Source organism: Daldinia loculata (genome assembly GCF_022478755.1).
Source record: "Daldinia loculata strain CBS 113971 unplaced genomic scaffold F4817scaffold_33, whole genome shotgun sequence".
NCBI lineage: Eukaryota > Fungi > Ascomycota > Sordariomycetes > Xylariales > Hypoxylaceae > Daldinia > Daldinia loculata.
The window spans coordinates 181,359-208,125 of NW_026054887.1; the positions used below are offsets into that span (position 1 = coordinate 181,359).

General features: G+C 48.0%; 7 protein-coding genes across 7 annotated transcripts; 4 read left to right on the plus strand and 3 right to left on the minus strand.

The window, feature by feature from the left end:
* Nucleotides 1-730: 730 nt before the first annotated feature.
* On the plus strand, nt 731-4,754 carry F4817DRAFT_317089 (Pkinase-domain-containing protein; the record flags this gene model as incomplete). The annotated part of the gene is made up of 3 exons (XM_049300764.1): nt 731-975; nt 1,305-4,432; nt 4,489-4,754. The coding sequence occupies 3 exons, from the start codon at nt 731-733 to the stop codon at nt 4,752-4,754; spliced, it is 3,639 nt and encodes a 1,212-aa protein (XP_049157882.1).
* Nucleotides 4,755-5,320: 566 nt separating this feature from the next.
* F4817DRAFT_152277 (RabGAP/TBC) lies at nt 5,321-8,581 on the minus strand. The gene is made up of 6 exons (XM_049297994.1): nt 8,283-8,581; nt 8,113-8,230; nt 7,897-8,058; nt 7,315-7,841; nt 7,094-7,236; nt 5,321-7,043 (listed from the first exon to the last, which is right to left on the minus strand). Exons 1-6 carry the CDS (start codon nt 8,303-8,305, stop codon nt 5,848-5,850), a joined length of 2,169 nt encoding a protein of 722 aa, XP_049157883.1. The 5' UTR covers nt 8,306-8,581; the 3' UTR covers nt 5,321-5,847.
* A 48-nt stretch (nt 8,582-8,629) lies between these two features.
* Nucleotides 8,630-9,822, minus strand: F4817DRAFT_341388 (uncharacterized protein). Its single transcript, XM_049303744.1, has 4 exons — nt 9,742-9,822; nt 9,619-9,685; nt 9,460-9,547; nt 8,630-9,404 (listed from the first exon to the last, which is right to left on the minus strand). The coding sequence occupies exons 2-4, from the start codon at nt 9,634-9,636 to the stop codon at nt 8,707-8,709; spliced, it is 804 nt and encodes a 267-aa protein (XP_049157884.1). The 5' UTR covers nt 9,637-9,685; nt 9,742-9,822; the 3' UTR covers nt 8,630-8,706.
* A 469-nt stretch (nt 9,823-10,291) lies between these two features.
* F4817DRAFT_152415 (uncharacterized protein) lies at nt 10,292-12,328 on the plus strand. Its single transcript, XM_049297995.1, has one exon. It carries the CDS (start codon nt 10,423-10,425, stop codon nt 12,274-12,276), a length of 1,854 nt encoding a protein of 617 aa, XP_049157885.1. The 5' UTR covers nt 10,292-10,422; the 3' UTR covers nt 12,277-12,328.
* Nucleotides 12,329-16,531: 4,203 nt separating this feature from the next.
* Nucleotides 16,532-18,121, plus strand: F4817DRAFT_152462 (uncharacterized protein). Its single transcript, XM_049297996.1, has 3 exons — nt 16,532-17,122; nt 17,186-17,778; nt 17,831-18,121. Exons 1-3 carry the CDS (start codon nt 16,711-16,713, stop codon nt 17,966-17,968), a joined length of 1,143 nt encoding a protein of 380 aa, XP_049157886.1. The 5' UTR covers nt 16,532-16,710; the 3' UTR covers nt 17,969-18,121.
* A 1,266-nt stretch (nt 18,122-19,387) lies between these two features.
* F4817DRAFT_341395 (UAA transporter) lies at nt 19,388-21,155 on the plus strand. The gene is made up of 3 exons (XM_049303745.1): nt 19,388-19,828; nt 19,919-20,718; nt 20,813-21,155. Exons 1-3 carry the CDS (start codon nt 19,617-19,619, stop codon nt 21,055-21,057), a joined length of 1,257 nt encoding a protein of 418 aa, XP_049157887.1. The 5' UTR covers nt 19,388-19,616; the 3' UTR covers nt 21,058-21,155.
* A 1,209-nt stretch (nt 21,156-22,364) lies between these two features.
* F4817DRAFT_152475 (DSPc-domain-containing protein) lies at nt 22,365-25,235 on the minus strand. Its single transcript, XM_049297997.1, has one exon. It carries the CDS (start codon nt 24,864-24,866, stop codon nt 22,482-22,484), a length of 2,385 nt encoding a protein of 794 aa, XP_049157888.1. The 5' UTR covers nt 24,867-25,235; the 3' UTR covers nt 22,365-22,481.
* Nucleotides 25,236-26,767: the final 1,532 nt, after the last annotated feature.

The following is a 26,767-nucleotide window of genomic DNA, read 5'->3' on the forward strand; positions in this document are numbered from 1 at the left end:
TTAAATTAAGGCTATAATATAAAAGACAGTGCGCAAAGAGCAAAGCGCAATATATTAACAAACTGTCAAGGGTTCCCCAGCTTTCAACAATACATACTATGTAGCGAAACGCCACAGCTGACCAGTACCGTAACATCTGATTGAAATCTGGGCTGCTAGCAGCTAGGTATGTACATAGTCGGCAAAGCGGACTTAACCCCCACCACTGCCAACCCAAACCTTAGCAAGCTTGCAGCCTGAGGTAATTGTATGAGGTATGAGGTACCTAACCTTTGGTAGCAAAGTTTAGCTGGTGTTTTAGAGGGGAGGGAAAGGAATTTCCCACCGTCTCAAAACATTCTTTTTCTCTTTTCAATTTTAGACGAGGTCTTGATTAAAAAAAAGTCTTGATTAAAATAACCCCGCAGTCCCGTCTCCGCTGGCCGTCAGCTTACCTCGCCTTAGATACATACTTCTTCTGTACAGAAGCACCTTGCGTGTTCTGCCTTGCCCTGCGTGCCTTACGGTACCGTACCTCCCGACAGTGTCTCGTTATCCTCATCCTCATCCTCATCCTCATCCTCTCACTTATTTATTTTTTCATTTTGCCTCACTCTCAGTCCCCCATTCAGACTTATTGCGCGCGCAGGCCGTAGCATAACTTCTATTACTGTTCGTCAATTATGAAAAATATTCATGGTGGAAATCAGGACTGTGGTGAGTTTCGAGGTTGAAAGGACGCATCATCTTCATGCCCATGGCCACTGATCCCGCTGCCTATCCACAAGGCGCCGAGAACATTCATCAGGATGCAGACCCAGAACCACAGCGCGGCCGAGGCTCCACGAGGAGTACTCAGTTGGCTGCACCGTTGCGAATACCCAAGAACCGCAGCACTGGGAATCTCGCCGTTGTGGCTGAATTTCCTGAGAGAGCGAGGTTGAGGTTCTCTTTCGACACCGGGTCAGGCGTGGCAGAATCTGACCAAATCACAAGGTACGTTCTAGCGCAACGCGGTACTGTCTCCAAAATCCGAGAATAGGCACACGGGGTATAATGGAGAGGCATGTCACTACCCATAACCCACGCACATCTCCTTCGCCAATGTCACATGCATCTACTCAGCCGCCTTGTTACATACACACCAGAGTTCCCGTCTGCCAAAAAAAAAACCAAAAAAAAAACAAGAGAGACAAAAAAAGGAAAACTAGGCGGAAGGGAAGCTCGGGGGAGAAAAGAAGACCAAATTTCATACAAGTTGAAACATTATATTGGACTAAGGTCAGAAGTGACTACTAATATCTTTGCTTGTGTTAAAACAACAGATCTCCCATAATTACCGAACATGACCATGGGCTGGGTATCTCTGGTCTACGACGCATCCGTCAGCATCCCACTCCTCGCACTCCTACGATGCCTTCGAGCGCCGTATCTTCGCGAAGTCCGTCCGCCGGTCTCCTTCGCTCCACCTCGATGTCTATGATGCTCCCTTCAGGACATCATACCCCGTTATTGGGCCCCTCGTCTCCCAACTTCTCCGAAGACCTGTCTCGTTTTCCGTCCGAGTCCCTGCACTCATTCTCCTTCGCCCACCAATCTGAGGACTTCATACACAACCGTCAAAATGTGCTAAAACGGTCTCTAGAATTCATGAAAGACCGCATGGGATGGGCAGTTTCGTCGAATGCGGCCATGGCTAGCGCCCAAGCTAGGGTCTCCGGTGATCTCGAAACCCAGCATATGCTTGATCTTCTTGCTAGGGCACAGCTGGTTGGAGCCGGAAACTTGCCAAATGCCAATTCTTCCTTTAATCCAGGCCCGTTGACCGGACCCGCTCAAGTCTCTCAGGGTAATGTTTTCGAGAAGGACTTCATACCGAGGACAAGCAGCCCCGAGTCCTTCGTAACACCGCTTGTATCTCCAATTGCCCGAGGACCTACCGTGGATCAAATTTCAGATGCTACTGCACAGCCTACAGGAGGCGAAGGAGGCGAAGGAGGCATGACACTGTCAGAACAGGCAGATGCGTCTCAAGAGCAACCGGATTCTGAGAGCTCATCAAGGACGCCGACAAATGAGAGCGGTACCACGGCCAAGACGTCTCCTCCCATATCCAGACGCCCGAGCTTGAGGAGAAATTTTACGGACGTAGGAACGGCTGAGAAGCAGCAAAAGCTTGTGGATACCATGGCGCAGCCTTTCCTTGCTAGCTCGTCAGAAGGTTACCCCGAAGCATTACTATCTCCTATGCTCCCGCCATTTACTATAGCTGCCTCACTCGGTGCATCTGGGTCTCTAGGACCTGTGGTCCATGGTCATGCAGCTCGATGGGTTCCAGCAGCACAGGCCATCTTCACAACCGAATCCAAACCCCCATGGACGATATTGGCTGCGAATGACTTGGCTTGTTTAGTATTTGGCGTGACAAAAGCAGAGGTTCGGAAGATGGGGATCTTGGAAGTTGTGCAAGAGGAAAGACGAGCCTGGTTAGAGAACAAACTCCTTCGCGCTGATCCTGACGAGGTGGGGCAGGCACCTGCACAGACTGTACCGCAACCTGCTCCCTCAGTTGGCTCGTCGTTATTAGGAGGTCGTGGGGGTATCACGGCACAATTGCTAAGCAAACCAAACTCCAGATCCCAGCCTCCAAAGACACCTGCCCGGCGAGCACAGACTGTGCACAGCGGAGATACTACGCCGTCTAAATCTCGAGGTGCGAATCATCGCAGCTCAAAGTCAAGAGGGGTATTGCTCTGTGGTGACGTTGTCCCTATACGAAAGCGCAACGGGGCAACAGGTTCTGCGAGTCTGTGGGTTAAGGAGAAGAGGGTAGGGTTGATATGGGTCCTCGAAGAAATTCACGAGGATGTTGCCCTCGTGAGTCTTGACGACGATGGGATTGTCACCAAGGTCTCCGGAGACACGGGTGCAATATGGGGAGATGAAAACCTACAGCCAGGCATGGACATCGGGAAGTTGATCCCCCGTATTCCTCGACAAGGTATCGATCCTAGATATGGCGCAATAGACTATGCTCAAATTGCGAAACGCAGGTATTTTACTTGTCGATATGGGGGGAAAATAAACATTCCTGCTATAGTCACACAGACGAGAGGCCAGACTGAACTACGGGTTTCAAGCTTTCCCCATATTGCGGGCATCATCGTAGTCTCTCCGGATACCCTCCAAATCAAGAGCTCAAATTCAGCATTCTGTGGGGCCCTCTTCGGTTATGAAAAGCCGGAGGGACAGTCGATCACTAACCTGATTCCGGACTTCGACAAGGTTCTCGAAATATTGGTTGATCACGATGGGATTCATCTTCAAGATGGCATTGTAGTGCCTGAACATAGCTTCAGAAAAGCGTCTACTTTGTTGGCCTTACAAGATGGCAGACCAGATGCTACCAGCGCTTTCCTAAATCCCGACGGGCTCCCGGCGAAACACCGTGACGGCACCGAGTTAAAGATCGACGTTCAGATGAGAGTAGTAAAGAGCGAAAAGCACTCCAGCAATGATTCAGGTGCGAGCGATGATGAGTCACAGGGAAACGAAAGCGATATTGAATCAGAGGTGGTTTACGCGTTATGGATCACCTATTCTCGTCACTTACATACGTCCAACATCATGAAGTCATCAGCAGCCCCCAATTCCAAATCACCAGAGTTGTCCGGGGCAGTATCTCCTTTACACCAACCCTCTCCTGGTCAGACACCAGCGCATACACCCATGGACATGAGCTCGGATACGGAAGAGTCAAAGTCCAGGCCTACCTCCGCTGCGTCGGGGTTGTCGCAACAGCTTAAAGTCGCTGCAATAAATGCAGCTGCTAAACTCACCGGGGCATCTAAGACCTCAGAAAAACAATCACCATCACCATCACCGCCTCAAACTAACGCTCCAAACCGTAAAAAGACTATCGATGATTTCGTCATACTTGAAGACATGGGCCAGGGTGCTTACGGCCAAGTGAAACTAGCACGGTACAAGTACAACGGCGGGAAGAAGGTTGTGCTAAAGTATGTGACAAAGCGGCGAATTCTCGTTGATACGTGGATCAGAGATCGACGCCTCGGCACAGTCCCCCTTGAGATACACGTCTTGGATTATCTCCGACGAGATGACCTTAAGCATCCTAACATTGTAGAGATGGAGGACTTCTTCGAGGACGAGACAAACTATTACATCGAAATGGCGCCTCATGGATATCCAGGGATGGACCTCTTCGATTACATTGAGCTCCGTGCTAACATGGAAGAAGAGGAATGTCGAAGCATTTTTGTCCAGGTCGCTAGGGCGATACACCATCTCCACACGAAAGCGGGGGTGGTCCATCGTGACATCAAGGATGAAAACGTCATTTTAGACGGTGAAAGGCACATTAAGCTAATCGACTTTGGAAGCGCAGCATACATCAAGAATGGGCCTTTTGACGTCTTTGTAGGCACTATTGGTACGTCACTCTTCTCGTCAATGTTCGGTATATCGACTAACCCAAATTTACTTTAGATTATGCGGCTCCAGAAGTGTTAGCAGGGAAGCCGTATAGCGGTAAAGAACAAGACGTATGGGCTCTCGGAATTTTGCTTTACACCATCATCTACAAGGAGAACCCATTCTACAGCATCGACGAGATAATGGACCGTGATTTAAGAGTGCCATATGTAATCAGCGAAGAGAGCATTAACCTCATCCGATGTATGCTTGATCGTGATCTCACGCGGCGGTACGACATCGAACAAGTGCTTCAGCATCCCTGGTGCCAGATGGATTGAAGATGTGGCGATAGGGGATGAACAGCTGGGCTGTCCCATGAGGACTAAGGGGGGATACGAGGGAGGAAGGGTTTGTACGGCCGGGTTGGTTTTATGGGCTAGCTAGACTGTTATTGGAGAACAGAGCACACAGCACACAGCACAGAATTGGGGAATGAAGACAATTTACTGCATGATACCCAGCTCTCGAAAAACTGCAATTTTACGAGGGGTTTAGGAAGAGTAACGCAAAGAGCTATCTATAAAATACGGAATCAAGCAAGCAAGGAAACACGCAGAATGGGGCTGGCGCAAGGTCTATGTTCCCCATCTTAGGTATTTGTTTCTAGAGCAAGTCAGCGTACATCGGCGGTGGAAATCAGCATACGCTTCCGGCACGGAGTTTTTTTTCTTTTACAGGGCTCTATGACATTGACACACATGATATATATAAAAAAAAACCAAAGAATGGCTGGCTTTTTTCCTTTTTTTTCTTCTGGATTCTAATTCCTAAGTTTCACAAGTCTGCCGTATCAGGCTAAATTTGTCCTAGTTTTATTTATCTTCTCATGTCTGCTTACTGCATTGGTTGGGCTGGCATATGGGTTCGGGTACGGGATACACTGAAGTTGGATTGGAGGGTGAGGTGCTGGGACGTGACTGGAGAGCTGTGAGCTGAGGTATGTAGTTAGGTCTGTAGACAAGTAAAGGAAATAAGGTATATGACGAATTTATGGATTGCCTTTCCTTTGTTTAACTACCCGAAAAGAGAAGACTAGGGTTCTTGTATGGTTGTTCTGATAACGTGACGGCGTGACGAGAAGCCAAGGGGAACATAAGATATCGATATATCGACTAAATCAAATACTTATATACCTCGTACTCGGAGTCGAGTACGATATTAATCACGAGAACGTCGTGTTCCTTGAAGCCCGCATATACTTCGTAGCTATACGCGATATAGATAAGTACCTAAAATATACCCAATATGCCTTATATTCATATAGTCACATAAATCTCGTTACATTACGTCCTTAGGCTAGATATTTATATGCATATACCCACCCAAGCCGTCAAACTACCAAACTACAGCCCTTGGCCCATCTACCCCGCCTTAACTCTTCCCCTTCCGTATCTCCTCCATGCCAAAGATATCCCCCGGCAGCACGGCGTTTCCAGTTTCGTCGGCAGCAATTTCGCCGAACAGGAACGCGGTGCGCTCGCGGCTAGCGTTCGCAGACGGTCTCTTGCGGTGCGAAGACTCTATAGGTGGTAGGTTTGAAGGGAATATGGAGGGAGAGGAAGATGATGGCGCAGCGTCAGGTTCTAGCATCCAGGAGAAGGAGGATTGTGCGAGGGTGGACCGTGTAGGGATAGGGGGTTGGGGACGTTCCAGCTTCTTCTCTACTATCGACGCTGCTGGCGCCCCAGAGCCTAATGGATCATTATCTATGTTAATTTTATCCGGATCCGGTAGGGACGACTTGATTGACAAGGGGTTTGTGTTTTCGGGATTTTGAGGATATATTGCTTGAGCTGGCGCGTCGAGAGATATTGCTGCAACCGCCTTGCTTAAAGGCTCGGGGTCGAGTTTTTCGTCGCCGCCGGTGGGTGTATCTGATGGTATCGACGACACTGGCTCTTCCTCGTCTGGAAGATCCAAGGTAGAATCTTCTAGGTATATTTTAATGAACTGTACCTTCGCAGCAGCAATCTCGAGAGCATCTAGGCATTTCCGCTTGTCTTCTAGATCGGAACTTGCAAGACTCTTCAAACTAGTAAGAGGCTCGTCAAGTAACGCTGCCAGGCGCCTATTTCTTCGATCCAGCATTGCGACAGCTCGTACCGTCGTGCTCGAGCCCGGTTCGCCTAAGAGATCCCTACCTGCCTTTATAGAGGTTCTAGCTTCTTGAACGTTACGGCGTATCTCTACCATGGCATCGCGTACTGCTTGATTAATGCCGAGTTTCTCTCCTCTCTCGAGTACGCCCTTAGCCGCACCTTGTAGCAATGCCTCCATACCACCCTGCGGTGACTTGAAGCGAGTAGGTGATAAAGGTGATCTAGCACCAGCTAACTTCCGCCGTATGTTTGAAGCTGACACCTTAGGCATAGATGCTTCGTAATTAGCCCCTAAAGGCGAGGGAGATCTTCCGGTATACTTTGCTATAAGCGCAGAGCCTCCGGCTGAGTCTAGATGCTCTCTAAGATAGACTGCATCGTCGATGAAAGTATATGGGCCATGTGATTGCTGCGGGGGTGGATATTTGAGTAGTAATTGCAACGCAACAGTATAGTCCGCATTGAGTACTATTAAGCATTAGAATATGATCATACGGGGGGAAAGGCTGGGGTCTTACAGTCCCATCGAATTCTGATCAACATCGCTGTGCAAACCAAGTCTATCAGTCTAAATGACGGATCGACGGAGAAGAGGGTATCCCAAAGCACGAGCATCTGGTCAAAGGGGAATTCGCGACTAAATAAGAGACGGATCCAGCGACTATAATAAAGTGTGGTACTCGTTAGTAATAATATTTACTTTACATAAGGGGGTTAAAGGAATGAAAGAGAAGCTTACATTAAGAAAACCTGCGGTAAAATTTCAATATTCTTAAGGTGAGTTGAGAGTTCGGGGTCTACTTTGAATAGACAAACTTCGTGTATATACTGGCTTTTCTCGACAATAGAGGATGTAGTAGAACGCTGATCAAATGTTGTGAGCGGCGCATTTGTTGCCGACTCGGTAACTTCATAGAATGACCTTGCACGATCCATGACCTTTGAGAAAAGAGCGAATGCGTCGTGTTCAATAAACGACGCGTCTAAGATTTCCAACATTCTTGGGTCGACTGAATCGCTTGAAGCAATATCGACCGGGTCGATGGCATCTTGTTCTACGATATAGACAATTGGCGCCAGAAGCTCATGCATGCCCTGACGATACCCGCCTATGCCTGGATTAAGTTTACAATAGACGAAAAGGACATCCAGGATGAGCGTCTGTATCTCAGGCTGGTGGTAGAACGGCTCGTCCGGCAGGCGTTGAACATCTTGAAGAATCTCAGCCCTAAGTGCTTGATCATGGCGGAGAGTGTTCCAAGGTGACTAACTCAAGTCAATACTAATAATCTAGGTTCATCGTTTTGAGGGACCCTCTTACATTGGCATCATCTGCCAAGGGGTCGACGGAGTCGGCTGTAAGATGCTCGGGGTGCTTTATATATTTTAAGAAATGATCTCTCAGAGATGAGTATGTCGTTCGTGACTCCGAAATGTCGTGGGACCAGTCCACGATATTAGTAGACTGGGTGAGTAAGAAGACCTGGGTGTCTCGGGTCAATTCCGATCAGGGTATTCGGTTCTAAGAGCAACAAACCTTCCAGCAGATAGACCTACATCCCGAAATGCAGGGGCTTCTCGGGCCGTTGTCCTTGACGGCTCGTTGCAGATCTGCAAGGCTAATGCTATGCTTCAGAGTCTCTTGCCATCGTGTGCTACGGCGGGATCAGCTGAGAACAGTATCTGATGGGAAGCATGTGGACTTACGTCGACTCGACCAAAGATCTCATTATGATTTCTCTAGCCTTAGGTACCTATTCCGATTGTCTACTATGATAATTGATATATTAGGTACTGATTGGAGAAAGGCTAAGGGAGAGACTGGTCTGAAGTTGGGAAAGGCTGGCTGCCAGCTGACAGCTGTTAACCTAGAACCTAGAGAGTTGGAGGTGGCGATTTGATAAGAGTCGAAGCCCCGCGATTTAGTCGATTTCCAGTGTTGTTACGTCAGCTTTAGTTGCTTTGACGCTAATGCACCGCTAAAGCAATACAAATATGTACATGGCATGTACAATTTAACCTAGCACTTACACGGTTTACGTTTTGATCTCATAGACGTCTTATATAACTGAATTAGAGATGAGTTAAGAGTTAAGTCTATTCTACATTAGGGTAGAGATGTACTATGACCTTATAATTCAATGACTAAAGGTTCTTCATCCCGCAATGCCCGCCATCGATTAGTAGAATCGAGCATATCCCAGCAATCTTTCACAAGAAATGGGAAGTCTTTTATGAATCCTTCGGTTAGCTCCCACCCCTCAGCTCGCCAAGGATCGTCCCAAGCTATCAACCCATTTAGCTCCAGCATGTTTGCTGTTCCGGAAATGGAACCTGTCACAGCTACTTCAACATCTTTCTTCGTGAAATATCCTGCCGCTAGTATTGCGTTATCACGCATTTGCTTGTCTGGTATGAGATCAATCCATGGCTCGTGCGGCATGTTTCGTTGCAGCTCTGTTTGCTGGAGAGACTCAGGGATGGTGGATGGAGCTGGGAAGAGTGTCATATTGACCCAGTGTCGAGAACATTCTGGAGCGAAGGCGTCCTGGAGGCCTAGAATTGTCATGTTGGTTAAGACGCCACGGATAAAGTTATATTGTACCAAGGGTATTAAATGGTCCAGTGTAAGTGGAAATATAGTTGCATGATCTCTGGAGGCATAATGCCTCCCTTGTAACTGTAGCTTCGAGAACTTAACGGCCAAGGAATTAGTCTCACTTTGCGTGTTGCATCCATTATTCTCTAGGTAATGACATTGTTCTGCTGTGCCTGTCGTGTTAGGATTAGTCTGGGTTTTCGCTTTCGATAGCAAGGCTTTTCGTCTCCCTAACAACGTTTAGGACGAGCGGTAAGATGAGGCTACCCTAAGTAAGTTACTTACGATGTGCGCGGACGTTTAGTCGGTTTTGTAACTTTCGTCTCACCTTTGCGTCCTTCAGCCCGGACCAATCTTCCTCGGGGCCAAGTGCCTGTATGTTCCATCTTGCGTTAGTAAAGGTTGCCTTCTGATAAAAAGAATGTTACGCATTAGCCTAGTTACCTCTTTTAGAGTATGCATTATTCTAGGAGTCGATAGACCTTGGTATACTCTTCTAAAGGGAGTCTACCTAGTAGGTTAGACTGTTAGTATATAGATGCATATGTATAGATGCTACCGGCTTACACAAAACGTATGCAGTTTTTTATATGAGAGCCTATAAAATTGTCTGAAGCATCACGGAGTTTACTGCGCGGTTGATTATTGTGCCATACTACAAGGATCGATCTGACATGACTACCTCATATGTAGAATCCGCTTATGAGACTATGTAACAGGGGTGAGATATTCTTAGCATAGGTACATATTCACGTCTGTAGGTACACTAGGCGCAGTCCGTTCGAACTCTCTAATGGCTTTAACAGAATTTACATTTAAGAACAATAGCAACTACCTCATAAAAATATCATATGAGGTGGGAGTTAAAGTAAAAGTATCTAAAAATTTTGAGCTGCCTAGAATTAATTATAAAAATTTAAAACTTAAGACCTTCACATTTAGGTACCTGTTTATTACATTATATACATAAGGTACTTGGGTACTTGAGCTGGGTACGATCTACAAAAAAATAGTACCTGCTATTTTTGGTTAGTGCATTTTCTGCCCGAAAGCTTGCCGGAATCCCTGCCACCGATCAAATCCGCTTAACCCGACCCCGTTTCTCGGGTTCAGCCTCAACACCGATACTTTCTTTACTTTTTTTCTTTATTCCCGGCATAACGAACATAGCACGAAATGTGCTTTATTAGTCTATTCTAGTTATACATATGGAATCTGTTAACTAATCAGTCTTAGCGTCTATGTGATATGTCCGCAGATCTCTTTGCTGCCTTTGAGGACGCCTCGGAGGGTCCCTCCAAAGGGCATCAACCGAAGACCTCCGTTCAGGCTTCCTCATTTGCATCAGATCCTTTTTCCTTCGGAGCCGGCAGTGTAGCGAGTACTACCACTAGTACAAGACAGCATACAAGCTCCGCATCTCAGCCATGGAACAACGGACCAGCCCGGTGGAGCGGCCAGCTGCAAAATACTCAACAGCCCTTAGGTGCAAATGCATGGGTAGGCACCCCGTTACAACCTAGTCAGTCAAACTTCAAGGAGGAAGACGATGATGACGATGGCTGGGGTGAGTTTGAGGTTGCAGAGAGTGCGAATCAGCCACCTATTCCCCCAGCAGCATCGACTTCTCTGTCGGTCCCAACAAGTAAGGAGCCGCGGAATCCGACATCACAACGGACAAGAGTTGTACGGGCATCGACGATAGATCTTATGACGAATAATCTACTCGACCTTAACAATTTAGCTATATCACAGGGCAAAGTAGGCGGATCATCATCGACGCAAACTGCATCTAAACAAGTTAAGACAATATCTAATACGGCTTCTTCGGGACCTTCAAGGAAAGCTTCCAATTCAAACCCCAATGTCTTGTTCGATGCCGATGACTTCGGTGGAGAGCAGCATGAAGGGGGAGACGACGAGGACTTCGGAGAATTCGAAACTGTTGTCTCTCCCGTGCAGGCAGCGCCGGACCTCTTATCAATTGATTCCTATTCGCCTCCAAAGACCACTAAGCCACAAGCCGCTCAAATGCTTTCGCCTTTGAATTTGACCGAGCCCGTTTCTTATCCGCAGGCACCACGATCCCCGTCATTCCAAGAAAGAAATCCCTTTCCTGGGCTTGCTGTTGCTACGCCGATAGTAGAAAAGTCGCACACGAATGATCCGAAAACGTCGCCGGCGACTGCATGGCCGACCCTTGACGCCCAGAAATCTGCGGGGAGCGATGGGCTGGGCGATGATTGGGGCGCATTTGATGACTTTCCTGATGAGCAAACGAAGTCCAACACTAAGGCCAATTCAGATTGGGATTGGAACTCAACAGAGCCGGCTCAGCTTAAACCAACCACTACTCGAGTACCACCGATAGTGTCCAAGCCTCAAAGCTCGTCTTGGGATTGGAACCCCGTCGATACCAAGGCTGACAAGCAGACTACTGAGCCGAGTGATGACTTACCACCAACTAATGTGCCTCCTCCATCAGTATTATTGTCAATATTCCCGGAACTATTCGCCCAAGCGAACACGTCACTGTATAAACCTGTTAGCGGACAACCTTTTTCTGTAAAAAACCGCATTCTATCAGATCCGAAGACGGTCGAGTTTCTCAAGGGCTATCTAGCTCTAGCGACGGTACTGGCGCGTATTATCGCCGGTCGCAAGCTAAGGTGGCATAGAGACAAGTTTCTCGCGCAGAGGATGTCCATATCAGCCGCGGGAAGCAAAGGAATGAAGCTCGCTGGCGTAGATAAGGCACAAGCAGCACGTGAAGACCGTGAGGCAGCTGACGTCGTAGCTAATTGGAAGGAACAAATAGGTCGTCTTCGGTCTGCAGTTGCTGCTGCTAATTCGTCAATCAAGAATAAGACAGAGCAACTGAAGATTCCGGAAATCTCGGAATCAATGCAGATTCATACCGAGAAGATGGTACCGACTGCCCCTAAGTCGTGCATTATCTGTGGCCTAAAACGCAATGAGAGAGTACCAAAAGTCGATTACGAGGTCGAAGATAGCTTCGGTGAATGGTGGGTTGACCATTGGGGGCATCTAGCATGCAAGAGATTCTGGTTACAGCATGAGAATGCCCTACGACAAAGATGAGTCTCACGCCTCACCGACAACAGCCAGTCGTGTATCGAGATCGGCACTACGAATAAATACTAAAGCAGACAAGCTCTTATCTTTCTGACCAATACCATCGGTATCAAAATCGATTACAATAATCAAACGCTGGATGTCCGCCTATCTCCATGATTTGGCCCTTCACCGCTGGATACCCTCTAACATTTACCGTTGCTTTTCGAGTCGTCACCCCTGAGTAATACCGGAAAGCGGATAATATATCAACTACATGTGGTCGTCGTGGTGTTGTTTTGTGACCGTAAGCTGCACGGCGACAGCCGTACGCCAACATCTCCAAGCACACAATGTCATGATAAGATTCAGAAGTCATTACCCCTCAACAGACGACAAATAGTTATCTTCAATCGTTTTATGGCTGACCAATTAATGGTTTGTGGGCAAAGGGGCTCACTCTAGAGTCCTTTTCCCAGTAACATGCCTCACAGCAAACAGCTCCTCGCGGCTTTCTCCCTCGGCGACTCGAGATGCCTCGTTAATTGCCACGTTGGATGGGGGGTATGACTAGTCCAGCGGAATGAAACCTCATGAGCATGCTGTTGTTTATGACACGTCTAACCGGCCTCTCTCTCATATAAACTCGTTGCCCGCTTTTGCCGCCCTAGGAATCATGCAGGATCGAGTCGCACAACATATGCATCTCGCAGCTTATTCTTCACGGAACTACTCGCAAGAGATTAGTGAGCAACCCGAATTAACTTGCTAGCGAGCCCCGGCTTGATCTCGGGGTTTTAATCGATAAATGAATAACGCCTCGTGTACCTGATATACAAATATATAATGTGCCTTTCGAGGATGTGAATAACAAACTATCAATAGTGTACTTTATTAAACTAAAAGGAAATGATTTCTCAAGCCTCTAACCAATGTTCTCAAGTTTTAGTCTCGCCTACCCTGTAAGGCTAACATTCGATGATTCGATGAGAAAGACACTTGGTTACAAGGGTTCTTCGAATTCCAACATTATCCTAACCTAAGTGTTTCTCTATTTGTACGGAGGACCAACCGTAAAGCGGTACAAGTTCCGGCTTGCATGTCAAAAAAGTAGGCAAGCCATATGATTCGCCTTGGGGCTACCATTACGCCGTGGCTCTGGAGCCAATACCACACGGCTCACCCCCTTATTGGGTGACATCAAGAACTTTAACGGTTTCATTATGGAGGCTTGAACCGTGCCTTGCAATTGGAACAATGGGTCCGAGACGCGGAGGCCATTGTTGTATTTGTTTCGGTCGGCACAGTCACACAACCAACTTCATGTTGTCGGGATTGGGGTTTGTTTGACGCATACACGTCTATACAGATCACAGAAGTGATTATTCTTATTCCTAATCTACACATGGTAAATTCAAGTCGTACGGGACTTAAGGGACTGCATCTGAAATAGTTTCTCATAGCAAATGTGTCCCAGGTTATGTCCCCCCTTTCTGTAACATCTCGAGGCTTGTTACATAAATAGGAGGGCGAGGAGGATTGAATTGCCATAAAACCTTATAGTAGTATATCAATCATTTCGCTCGCCCTGGGTGTTTCGGTTCGGCTTGTGATACTAGACTTTGCGAAGAATCTCGATGCTAATCACTGATAATGCGTTGCTACCAACTCCCTTCTCCTATAATACTAGTGATACAACAAGGATATCAATGTAGTATTATACTTTCGAGAGAGGAAATGAAGTTCAAGGGCTATATCTAATTAAATTGTTATAAGAGAAAAGTAAAATGCTATGCTTGACACCGCAGGATCGTGAGAACTGAGTATTTGTTAGAGAAACATGTCTGATATATGGACTTCAAGTATCTTATGCTGTCCTACAAGGTACAGTTTTCTTACATGCAGGAAGACTAACGAGTCTACAAATTAATAGACGGTTTTTATTCCACTAGACTTTTACGAAGAAAGATAAGTCATTAAATAGATGGCGATAGAGGTTAAAAGTAAACTAAATGTGTCGAGATAGGTACTTGGAAGGAAAAACATGTCATAGCGTCGACTTACACGGGGATCCATATGCAAGTTATGATATAGATACAGTTATATTTCAAAATTAATACACCGATACCTTTGCGTAAGGTTGCTTGTCACCTTACAAATAAGACTACCTAATGGAAAATGTTGCCATAGTTGGTGGTATGTAGTAATGTAAGTGGTAAAAGCGTTGAATAAACAATCAATAACTTAGGTAACTAGGTGAATTAAAGTGAGGCGTTCAAAAGAAAAGTGGAGAAATGCATGTATGTACATAAATGGACGTGTGCATGCCTATACCTGTGCTTGTATTTATTGTGCTTCTACCTGAGTGCAGTATTAACTTTCATTAGTCCAGGTACCAAGGTTTGGGTCGTTTACAACTGGTACTATGTACTTAAATACGGAAGACTCCGATTATGCGCATTGAGACTCGATCATGAGACTTGAACCAACACATATCAATATATTTGTTTTTTTTTTCCGTCTTAAGTGAACCCCCCTGGAATGTTTTTATTTATAAGTCTTACTGGGAATAACATAGGCTACTTGGATAACTACATAGGTCCCGGAATCAGCTATGTAGTTGACACATCAGACCCAAGCCTACTTGCCCACTTACCGAATGTACTTCGTACGTGAGTACCTAGTGTAAGTACGTAATGTCAGGGATTTACATAAGGAACCCCTCTTTCTCTATCCGAACTCCCCACGTCTCTTTCTGCAGGTGGCACGGTCACTGAGCGATATCGACTTAAAAGAAGCCTACTTGTTCTTGCATATCCTCTTTATGAGGCTTGCTGCCGTCAACGAGGTGCCATTACGTCATTAGCTACATATGCCCACTTAGGCGTAAGCGCCTTGGTCTGATTGTATTGGTGATTAACTTAGATATATTAAGTAAGAAAGGTATAAGAAATGCCATATGTAGGTAGTTTAGATATGTAGGATACCTATGCGTGTAGGTGATAGCCTGCAAAATAGAGTTGTGGGAATGTACGAAGTACCTTCTCTATCTAAGCCTATGATGAACCGTGTGAGGTATGTACGTTAGGTGTTGTATTGGTACTAGCTGGATAGTACTACCGACGCAAGAACGTGCTTGCTGCACCCAACCTTGTCCTAAATTGTCATCTACCATACCTAACAGTAGTCGAGACTTCCATACCTCTTACCTCTTACCTCTTAGGCCTATTACCTCTTAGTCGCCTACGCTTCCAGGTTCTTTCTTCAATCCCGCTTCCCAGTCTCCCTCTTACTTCTTTCTCCGTACCTTTTCTCGCCTCGACCAAAATTCAACTCATCTATCTCCTCCTTACCAACCCTCCCACCATACACACAACCTCTCCGTAACCTCACTTCTATCAACCCCTTCCCCTTCTCTCCGTTCTCATCTTCCTCGTCGTTTTCGTTCTCTCACCCCTCAACCACTAAACTCTTCTCATACATTCGAACGCCCCCTTCACTCTTCTTTGTCCTATCTGGACCAACCAACTTCTTTTTACCAGAGACACAGCCCACGCTGGTACATACGGTACTAGTTGTCGCAATTGGCCTCTTTCCTTATTTAGGACCCATTGCCGCTTATCCAACCCCGGTCAAACGCACCGTTACCTACCTTACATACTTACTAGGCCACCTTGGCCGGCCTGCCGAGACCCAGACGTCGACTGCAGTCCCTGTCTCCATCTAAAAATCCAAAAAGTCCCCGTTCTCGCGTGGATTGTGATAGCAAGACCCTAGGTAGGGAAACAAGCGAGAAGGACAGTAGAGGGGAAAAAAGGAAGAAAAAAAAAACCTTCCCACCCCGCAACACCAACCAGACCCGGCTAGAACGCAAGAATTTCTTTGAAGACATACTGCGCAGCACAGACACAGCAGCGGAAGGTCAGTCAAGTATGCAGTGCCCCGCCTATTCAAGCCCCAGTTTCGCATAATAACTTATTACCCTTTCTTCCTAATGGTTCTGCATTGGCTGTATTTTTTATTTCTATTTTCTACAACCACATGCCAAAATCGTGCAGATGCAACAGCCTCTGACGAGATAAGATCTGTTTGTCAATCTCGTTTCAACCGTTTCTTGGTCCTCTTTCCTCTTCTGAGCCTCGCATCCTTCCCATACATGACCATTGATAGATACCTTCCCCGCAGCAACACACACAGCTTATCAGAGCTAACTGCGTGCAGCCCGTCCTTTACCACCAGATCTGGAGCTTACAGCAATCCACTCCTGTACCACTTTTTCTACGTACACCCGCCCCCATTCAGCGCCAGCCAACAAGATCTCCTGCGCACCCATAGCTCTTCGAGGAGACACTGGGAGCTACTAGTTCCTAATTAACTCGGATCAAACCACCCAGTCAGACGCGGCTGACATAGCAAATACCACCCCAAACTAACATCGTCATACACAACCTATCCGTCAACATGTCTGTTGCCCAAGACGCTCTCTCGCCGAATGGTAACGATCTACCGTCGCTATCCATGGGCGATCTGAAGCTCGATGAGAACGAGCCTCGCTTAGGCCCGGATGGCGAGCCCGCACCTAAGACTGACGAGGAATATGCTGTAGCACAATTGACGCTTCGCGCCATCGTCTCCTCCAAAGAAGCTGGAGTCATAATCGGTAAGGGAGGTAAGAATGTCGCAGACCTGCGGGATGATACCGGGGTCAAGGCCGGCGTGAGCAAGGTCGTGCAAGGCGTGCATGACCGTGTTCTGACCATTTCGGGTGGCTGCGAATCCATTTCTAGAGCATACGCTATCGTCGCTCGCGCGCTCTTGGAAGGCGCTCCCGCGGTGGGAATGGGAGGCGTTATACAGAGCAGCGGAACACATCGTGAGCGTCCCCCGATCACTTACTATTCGCAGCGCGCCACTAATATACAACCCGACCGTCAAGAAATCAAGCTACTCATCTCCCACAATCAGATGGGTACTATCATTGGCAGAGCAGGTCTCAAGATCAAGCACATCCAAGACGTCTCCGGCGTGCGCATGGTCGCGCAGAAGGAAATGCTACCGCAATCGACCGAGAGAATCGTCGAGCTGCAGGGAACACCCGACGGCATTCAGCGAGCTGTCTGGGAAATTTGCAAGTGCTTAGTCGATGACTGGCAGCGTGGCACCGGCACTGTACTCTACAATCCTGTCGTTCGAACCGCGCCCGGCAGTGCGGGGTCCCTTGGCGGTGCTTCCAGTACTGGCGGGGTAGCGTACAGCAACTCGTCCAGTAGAGGTGATTACGGCGGCACTCGTGTGATGCGAACTGGAAACGGTGCCGACTTTAGCAATGGGGGTGTGCGTCCATACAATCGGCGGTCGGACTCTGATGCGGCCACCCGTGGACCACCAACGCACGATGAGAATGGAGAAGAGATCCAGACTCAGAACATTAGCATCCCCGCAGATATGGTTGGATGCATCATTGGACGTGCCGGAAGCAAGATTAGCGAGATCCGCAAGACTTCTGGCGCCCGCATTTCTATTGCCAAGGTAAGACTAACCTAACAATCTTGCTGGGACTTAACGACTGAAAATATTACAGGCACCTCACGACGAAACTGGCGAGCGAATGTTCACCATAATGGGAACTGCGAAAGCCAACGAATCTGCGCTGTTCCTTCTCTATGAGAATCTCGAGGCAGAGAAGATGCGCCGCAGCCAATCGCAACCCGCCGAGTAATCGCTCATCTCGCTGTTATGGGATATGATGGCCATTACAGAGAGGCCAGGAGCCTATTCATCTATCTGGAATATTTCTATTGCTGGGTCTGATTTTGCGACGTACCCTGCGTTTTGAAGGGGCACTTCAGATTTGACTTGCCGCAAGGCTGACGTCCCTTGTTTTTGGGACGGTTCCTATGATATGACATGACGATTTTCTCCTTACCCAGAGGCAAACTTCATTATTGCCTTGTCACAAATTCCCTTTCCTTAATATTTTCTCGAAGAAATCATCACCTTTAGGACACGTGTGTCCTCACACCTGATGCACGGCAGACTCCCGGCAACCACTCGACACCTCAATTTCGAACTTCGATACCCAGGCTGGGTGCTGCGCGAGACCTCGCAGAGCTCTTATTCACTTGACACATCCGTCCCCATGCGTCAGCATCCTTGTTGTATCGACTTCCCCCCCGGCGTACTAGATACGACCTAATCCATGCTTCTACACACGCGCATCGGCCATAATCAGTAACCTCTCCATCTCTTAGGCGATTCGTCGACCCTCGTCTTGTCACAGTGCTAAGATTACCCCCCTCCTTTATCCTCTAATCCACGACACGAATTACCCCTCGATCATATCTCATTTTCCTAACGTCAGAAAACACGAAAGAAACCCCAACCATACTGTACCTCGAATACGTCTACGCCATAGTGCTCACTTTCCACATGGAGCCGGCGGGATGGCTTCTGGGAGATGGTGTTGCCCAGGTGGGTGGTCGTCTAGCAAGATAGTAAGCGTACCTTGAAGATCAGCAATACCATGATTATGGCCAACGTATCGGAAAGCAAATCATAAGAATGGCGGTGGCTAGTTTACAAGTGATCCTTCATGACGTTGAAAAAAGGGAGCAGCATTGGACCGACATTGTGCTTTAGCCAGTAAACATTCCTTGAAGTTAATTGACGAGGGATGGATTGAGATGTTCTAAGATGTCTAGATAAGGAGTATCTAGCAGTAGACAAAGGAAACTTGACCAAAAAAACCCCATGTGCATGGTCACCTCACTCGTGTTTAGTTGGCTGCGCGTTGAATACGATTTTTAATGTGGCATAGTAAAAAGGTGATTGGTCTTTGACGTAAGAGAAGAGACTATTAAGCGTAGCATTCAAACACGTATATTATAGTTTTATCTCCTGTCCATGTGGTGGTCATGCAATCGACATATACTATAGGCAAGTATGCATGCTCAGCCCGGGACTATAAGAGCAGTTCCAAGTAAGGTTAGGAGGTTAGGTAGTTAGGGGAATATTATTAGTGGAAGATCTAGTGCAGGGGGACGGGCCACACCGCCTAGCGGATTCGGTATAATTCTGCCGTTATTCTACTTTTAGATACGGTACTTCGTCCTTAGCTCATGTGGTAAGTGGCCAATCTGTCATCAGTCGCTGATGTGCTAAGCTCGTTATTACCAACTCTCTCGTCGTCTATTTCAAGGGTCTTGCACATTTCTCAAGAGTTATGGAATGTTTTGTAGATTCGATAGTCGGCTAACTTGAATGATAACTAAGTCAATTGTTTACAGCATCTTCACCTCTCTCACACTCGTTTGTTCTATTCCGAGGTTTTATGAATAGATACATACCTCTATTGTACTACAGGTATCATGGCGCGTGTTAAGCAGGCTAAACCTGCCGAGAGACAGCCTTCGTCAGAGTATATCTCGCATCAGAATTCGACACCAAAGAAGGATAACGGCGATGTAGCGGTGCGGTCTAATGGCAATGCTAGTAAAGCAGCACCCGCGCTGGCATCGTCGAAGAAGGACGCGGGCGTAGCGCAGTTGGTGGTTGCTGTTGCTGGTATCTACGGGTCCTTGTACGTATTGAGATGGATATGATATGATATGATATGATATGATATTCTGGTATAACATGGGACTAACTTATTACTTTTTCACCTTCGCAGCCTCACCTGGGCTTACCTCCAAGAGAAACTCACGACGACGCCCCACGGCGCACCTGGCGCGACCGAGGTGTTCAAGTACCCGGTGTTCCTGAACACGATCCAGTCGCTCTTCGCCGCGACGACGGGAGCCATCTACCTCTACGCCAGCACGCCGCGCGGACACGCCATCCCGCCCATCATCCCCTCGCGCCGCATCCTCGGGCCCCTCCTCCTCGTCGCGCTCACCAGCTCCCTCGCCAGCCCCTTCGGGTACGCGAGCCTCGCGCACATCGACTACATCACCTTCCTGCTCGCCAAGAGCTGCAAGCTGCTCCCGGTCATGCTCCTCCACGTCACCGTCTTCCGCCGCCGGTACCCGCTGTACAAGTACCTAGTCGTAGCCGCCGTCACGGCCGGCGTTGCGGTTTTCACGCTGCACTCGGGCAAGAGCCATAAGAAAAGCAGCGCCGACGGGCTGCTGGGAGGGAATAGCGCTTGGGGGCTGTTGCTGCTGGGCATTAATCTCCTCTTCGACGGCCTTACGAATAGCACCCAGGACTACATCTTCGGCGCCTTCCAGCCCTATTCCGGGCCCCAGATGATGTGTGCGAATAACTTGATGAGCACGGCTGTTACTGCTGCGTACTTGGTCCTGAGCCCGTGGCTTGCGCGGACTGGGGCCGGCGAGTGGCTCGGCGTGGATGTTGCGGGTGGTGCGGGCGAGCTTGAGGCTGCGCTGGGGTTCATGGCGCGGCACCCGGGTGTCTGGGCTGATGTGTTGGGTTTCGCGGCGTGCGGTGCCGTCGGGCAGGTTTTCATCTGTACGTATTTTTCTCCCTCTCCCCTTTTCTCCCTTTCTCTATCCACCCAGCAAGAATCAGTACCAGAAAAGAAAACTAACAAGACAACAAACAGTCTACACGCTCTCCACCTTCTCCTCAGTCCTCCTAGTCACAGTAACAGTCACGCGCAAAATGTTCACCATGATCCTATCGGTCGTCGCCTTCGGCCACCGCCTCACGCGCATGCAAGTCCTCGGCGTCGGGCTCGTCTTCGGCGGCATCGGCGTCGAGGCTGCGATCGCCCGCCAGGAGAAACTAGCCAAGGAGGCGGCGAAGCGGAGGGCGGTTGAGGAGAGCGGGAAGAAGAAAGGGCAATGATTTGTTCCAATATCCGCATTCTCTTTTGCGATTGCCCGATCTCCCCGCTTTTTGTTGTATTTGGTGTTCTCTGTTCTTTGTTTCGGCATAGCTGGTCATGTTTGTTTGTTTGTTTGTTTGTTTGTTGGACTAGACTACCTAGCTAGCCGGTAAGTTGGTTATGGTAGTTAGGTAGGTAGGTAGGTGTATCCGCCGCCTTATACGTCTGTATATAGAAGAAGGATATCAATATGTATATACTCTCCGGAGATTAACTACGAGAGGGAAAAGGGGGAAGAAAATGTGCTTGCTAGAGAATTTTGCCATCGATTTAGGTAGTTTTGGCACGTTAGAGGAGAGGAATATAGATATTTCCATATGAGATGATCTGACCCCTTTAATTCCTTATAAAACTAGGTACCTACTTACATGTATGTGTAGGTGAGTTGAATAGACTCCAATATATGACCCATGGAGAGCATTTGAATCTAGGTTTCTCCTACGGCTATTATTTTGTTTAGAAAAGATTAAGAGGGTAGAAAGCAGTCGTATCACGTCTAAAGTTTGAGGTATTAGGTCCTGATATCACGAGCCAACCAGAATAGTAAATCAATAATTACTTTCACATTCGATTCGATACACAAATACCAACACAAGAAGTTTATGAACGAGACACGCCAAGCTGCGCGTCTCCCATTGACATTCGTGAATTATATTTACAAGATGGGAGGTTCGAGGACGCATTATGTCCCCAACCTCCGAATTAGCTACTTTTTCCAGACTCCCTCGAACGCCGTTGCTTGCTCGTTGCTCTGTTTGCACCCTCGAGTACGAGCTTGTACTAATCCCGATTCCAGTCGTCATGGCTTATGAATATACGCCTCGTATACGCTCGAAAGCAAAGGCGGAACGAGAGGGCGATTGACTTCGGGGACGGTCGACGCGTGCTGGATCTCCTTGTTAAGAAAAGCCGGCCGGTCAAGTTGCCAGTGCAAACAAGACCAGCCCAGGCGGAAAGTAATGATGGGATCCTCTTGTGCCCCAGCTTGATTCCTTGCCGGTTCCGTTCCGTATTCCAAGTAATACTCCCTGACGTACAACCTTGGCTTCGTCCCCTTGTATTTTTCTCGCCTTCCAAACCACCAATTGGGGTTTCCATATGGCTAGCCGCAAAAACCAACCGCGCGAGAGCTTCTCCAATCCTTTTTTAGGAGAGGCCTCGCAACTTGTGCCGTCCGGGTATTTGATTCCGCCGTTCCGGTGCTGCCTGAACCACTCCAAACAAAATAAACAACTTGATAGGAAAACAAAGTGACGGTCTGAAGTTGTAAACAAATGAAAAAGACTATTGGCTCATCCCAAGTAAATCTTAGGCTCGGAGTGCATGTGAATTTCGTATAGCATACGTCGCATATCACATCAAGTACTTGCGACGGTTAGAAGGACTATAATACGTCGTCGATAGATCGAACGATAGGCGTCTCGCCCTTAGTAGGAGGGCTTCTCGGATCGGCGACTTGAGTAGGACGTCCAAACGGGTAGAATGGATCTCTCGGAAACATCGACTGTCGCGGAGAGAAGAGGCCTTCACTGGGTGTAGGAGGGACCTCGACAAATTTCATGCCCGCCATCTCCGAATATGAGTCGTGGAGAGGATTGTCGGTCATAATTTCGGCTCTAGGGGACATAAGGGTGTCGTCATCCGGCGGAACAGTTGCAACTAGTATATCTCTTTCGCTATCTGACTCTTCCATGCGTTGTTCGAAACTAGGGCCGGAATCAAAGCTGAATCCGAAGCTTGAAGGGCCATTGGGACCAAATCCTGGAGATGGAGGAGGTTTGAAGAACCCTGGTGACGGAGGTGGCTTGAAAAATGACGGAGCCGGTCGAAGTAAGGATGTCTGGCTCGGCTGCGGAGTCGGTTCGAAAAACCTAGGTGGTTCAAGTGAGCTCCCAAAGTTGAAGCGTCCAGGTTTGCCGGGATCTTTTGGATCTTCCTTTTCAGACCACGAGAAGCTTGATGGAGCAGACGATGGGCCGGGAGATATCGATTCTAGGTTCGGAGTGGACTTTCCACGGGAATGACTCGGGGCACGTTCTGTGTTAACGCCATTGGCACTTCCCTCTTTCTCGTCCGGTAATGGCGCCGTCATCGGTTCTTTCGGTTGCACATCAATCGCGTTTGCGGAGAGTGTAAGACGGTGATGCTTTGTGGGGCTTCTTCCGCTTCGAGGTCCCGCAGAAGATCGAGGGGCGAGCCTCTTCTTGCCCATCTGCTTCTGGAAGTCTTGCAAGCAGTACATTAATCGCATATTCGGACTGATCCATCGGCTCTTCGATTGCGCGGCGTAGTAAGCGTCGTTAACAGTCAGTCTAGGATTTTGGTAAATACCATAGGCAATGATCAAGCTAGCTGAGCGACTTGCGCCCTGCTGACAGTGAACAAGAACCTTCTTTCCTTCCTTTGTACGCTTCTCGATCGTCTCGCAAAGCATCATGAGATCCGTTGCGATATCAGTATTGTGATCCCATGGCATATGGATATATTCAGGCTCGACAAGTGAGTTTCCCTTTGGAGTTGTTGGTGTTTCCGAATCCTCACCCGACGGAGGATACTCGAATGCCGTTGCGAAACTGTCGTTTGTCATAGCAGTATCGGGGACGGGCGAATCTATCTGGCCCATCTTCAAATCCTCTAGGCTATTCTTGCCTGTGGCCTGAAAAGGGTTGGTCACCTCACGAGCTACGTTTATTACCACGTCGAATTTCGATGCTTCCTCCGCGGTGGGTTCCAAGTAAAGGTAAACATTGTCACCGTAGATCGCGATAGGTCCGTCGGGATATCCTGGCGATTTCTGGTCTTCGTTATTTTCCGGTTCAATGAAGGGTTCGAAGTCCATTGCAGCACGATTCGCAAGCTGCGTCTTAATAGGCGAATCCTCCTCAAGAATAGTAGTATCGAAACCTGGACAATGACCTCCCTGTTTTGTTGGACGTAATACTTCAGACAAACCCGAAGTGCCGCGCTCAAGAACAGTCGGGAAAGTCATGCCACCGGCCGGACCAAAAGTTGAGGACTTCAACCCAGAAAGCATGTGAGGCGAAGATGTCGAGTGTTTCAATGATCTGCGTTGCAGAATCGGTGGGAGAGCGGGCGAGCCCGGAACTTCGAGAATAGTCGGCCGAATATTGAGCCCGTTTGAATCAGTCTTCAAACTGAGCTGGCTAGGTTTTCGCTTCATGGCCGGAATCTTTGGCTTGATGAAGGAGGGCGAAGAAGGTTCGGATACCAAATTGGAAGAAAGTGAGCTAGCAAACGGCGGCTGAATAGACAGACCTTTCATGTTCCTTGCTCGCCTCGGGGAAGGAGATGTCATTGGTCTCTCCCGGATGCTAGGGTCATTTACGGTGAGGTTGTTCATCGTGGATGGCAGGCCACCAAAATTGGTACCTGGAAAAGAATTTAAAGGTATTAGATTGACGGGTGAGTCGGGAGAAGATGACGGCGACGGTTCAGAAAGCGAAGAAGTATCTGTTGTTAAAGTTGTTGTGGGAGAAGAATCTGCAGACTCGGAATTTTGTGTCGAAGTGCTGTCGTGGTGACGGTGCGAAGGATCTGTCGGTAAGGGCCTTAACAACGCATGTTGTTGTTGTGGTAACCCACCAGCCAGGTGCCCAGGTGCACACGACGAGTCCATCTCCATCAACTTAGGGTCTACCACAGTTACCAATCCCCTCTCGTCAATACTATTGTCCGCCTCGGGATCGAATATGGACATGAATGAGGGTATTTGATCCTCGTACATTCGTCTAGCGGTGGCCGAAGGCATTTTTAATAACGCCACGAAACGTTCCCTAAACTCCTACTCTTTATCACTTATATTTAATTTCCTCTTTCCTGTATTCAGGGCCTGGACTGTTCGATTGGTGTCGCGTCGCAAGTGAATCGGCCCAAATAAATATAAATAATTCCACAATTAACAACCTGTTAACGAACGATGTCGTAGTTCAACGACTTTGAATGTGCTTTGTGCAGGACAGCGCTGCTGTATCCTTTTTCTTACTCTCAACTTGCTTTCTCCGTCTCTTTCACAGTTGTCACCACCAGATAAATTGAGTCTGGCCACCTATTTATAATCCTCACTTAGACCGAGACACACACGCCCATAACGTCTTTCGCAATAATTGACAACCACTGAGTAGGCAACCGGTAGTTGCGTCGGGGGAGAAAGTATAGGTCTGCGTAAGACTGCACTAGAAGCCGAAAAGGCAAGAAAGAACAATGAATGAAGAGTCTTAAGAAGAGTAGAATGTACCGTCAAGTATTAAAAGAGGTAGAGAATAGAGAGAGTAGGTGTATTTTGTTTTTTCAAATTGCTAGCATTCGGAAGCCATTAGGAAGTCAGCACAGTCTACCTACTACCTTGCCTACCATATAGACGTAAATAATGGACTGTGCGCGGGTAGCAGGTAGGCAGTGCGGCCGTTGGCGATACGGGTTCGTCTCTGGTAATGTTCGATAGGAAGAGAGATTTGGGAGAATGGTTAGGATAGAATTAATTGGAAGATGACAAGCGTTTGGAGAGACAGACACCAGTACCTATGCACTCTCGCACGCGGCCTTCCGAAACAAGTGAACAAGGGGGGAAAAGAACCAGGAAAAAAAACCCGGGGGTGGGCGCAAGTAGAGAAGAGGGAGAGGCGAATGGATGCGGTGGAGGAAGGAGGACGTTTGGAGTGTGTGGAATTGTTGTGTGTGTTGACTGATGAATGGGTGAATTTGGAGGGGAGGAGAAAGAATGGAATGGGGATTGGGATGGGATTGAGATTGCGCTAGAGGAAGCACTTGGCCTTAGCGCGAGGCCGACATGGGCAGTAGAACTGGGGTACAGCCACTATGGACAAAGGCAGTGTTTGAAACAAGTTCGCTACTTGACCTCGGCCTGAAGCGTTAACAAGCTCAATCCAGTGGGTCTTTCTACTATGTAAGTTCCATAATCCCCTACCACAGGCAACTATACAGGATACTAATGCTATATTCCGTAAAGTGATAGGCCATTGCAACAGTACCGACTACCGACTGCCTGCGCTAAAAACGTGCCTTAAATAATCGCAGCCGCGGTGTCATTCATCCCTTTGCTGTTGGCGTTGTATTACCTACACCTGTACAATTGCTTGACGGCCGGAGTTATGCGAGTTTGTGAGTTGCGATTGTCAACAATATGCGAGCGACCTGTTACGCCGCTAACAGTTGAAAGCGCAAGGTCTTCTGAATGGTTGTTATTGACAGGGGTATTAGCTTTGCGAAACGAGACACTGGCCGAGACAGGGATTAAAAAAAAATTAATCTATTAATAGATCTCTGCAGCTAGGTCGGCGCCAAGCCTGGACCAATCAGAACGGCTGTGCCAAATTTGGCCTCATAGCTGATAATTTCGACTCCGCCAATCACTTCTTCCACGCCAAGCATAACCCGGAAATGGCGCTGGTGGCTTGGGATTTTGTGGAAATGCGGCGCTATTCCACGATGCGCGGATGGCGATCTGGGCCGCAAGCGGCTCTCGAATATGGATTCATCTGCATGGCAGTAAAATGTTTGATTGTTTACTATGTAGGTAGGGAGATGTTAAAAGTAGCCGAACGCTCAGAATCACATAATTATCATTAGGATTAATCTGTCTGTCCTGATATACTCGGAGTGACCAGATCTGTTTCTACTAGTATCATGCCC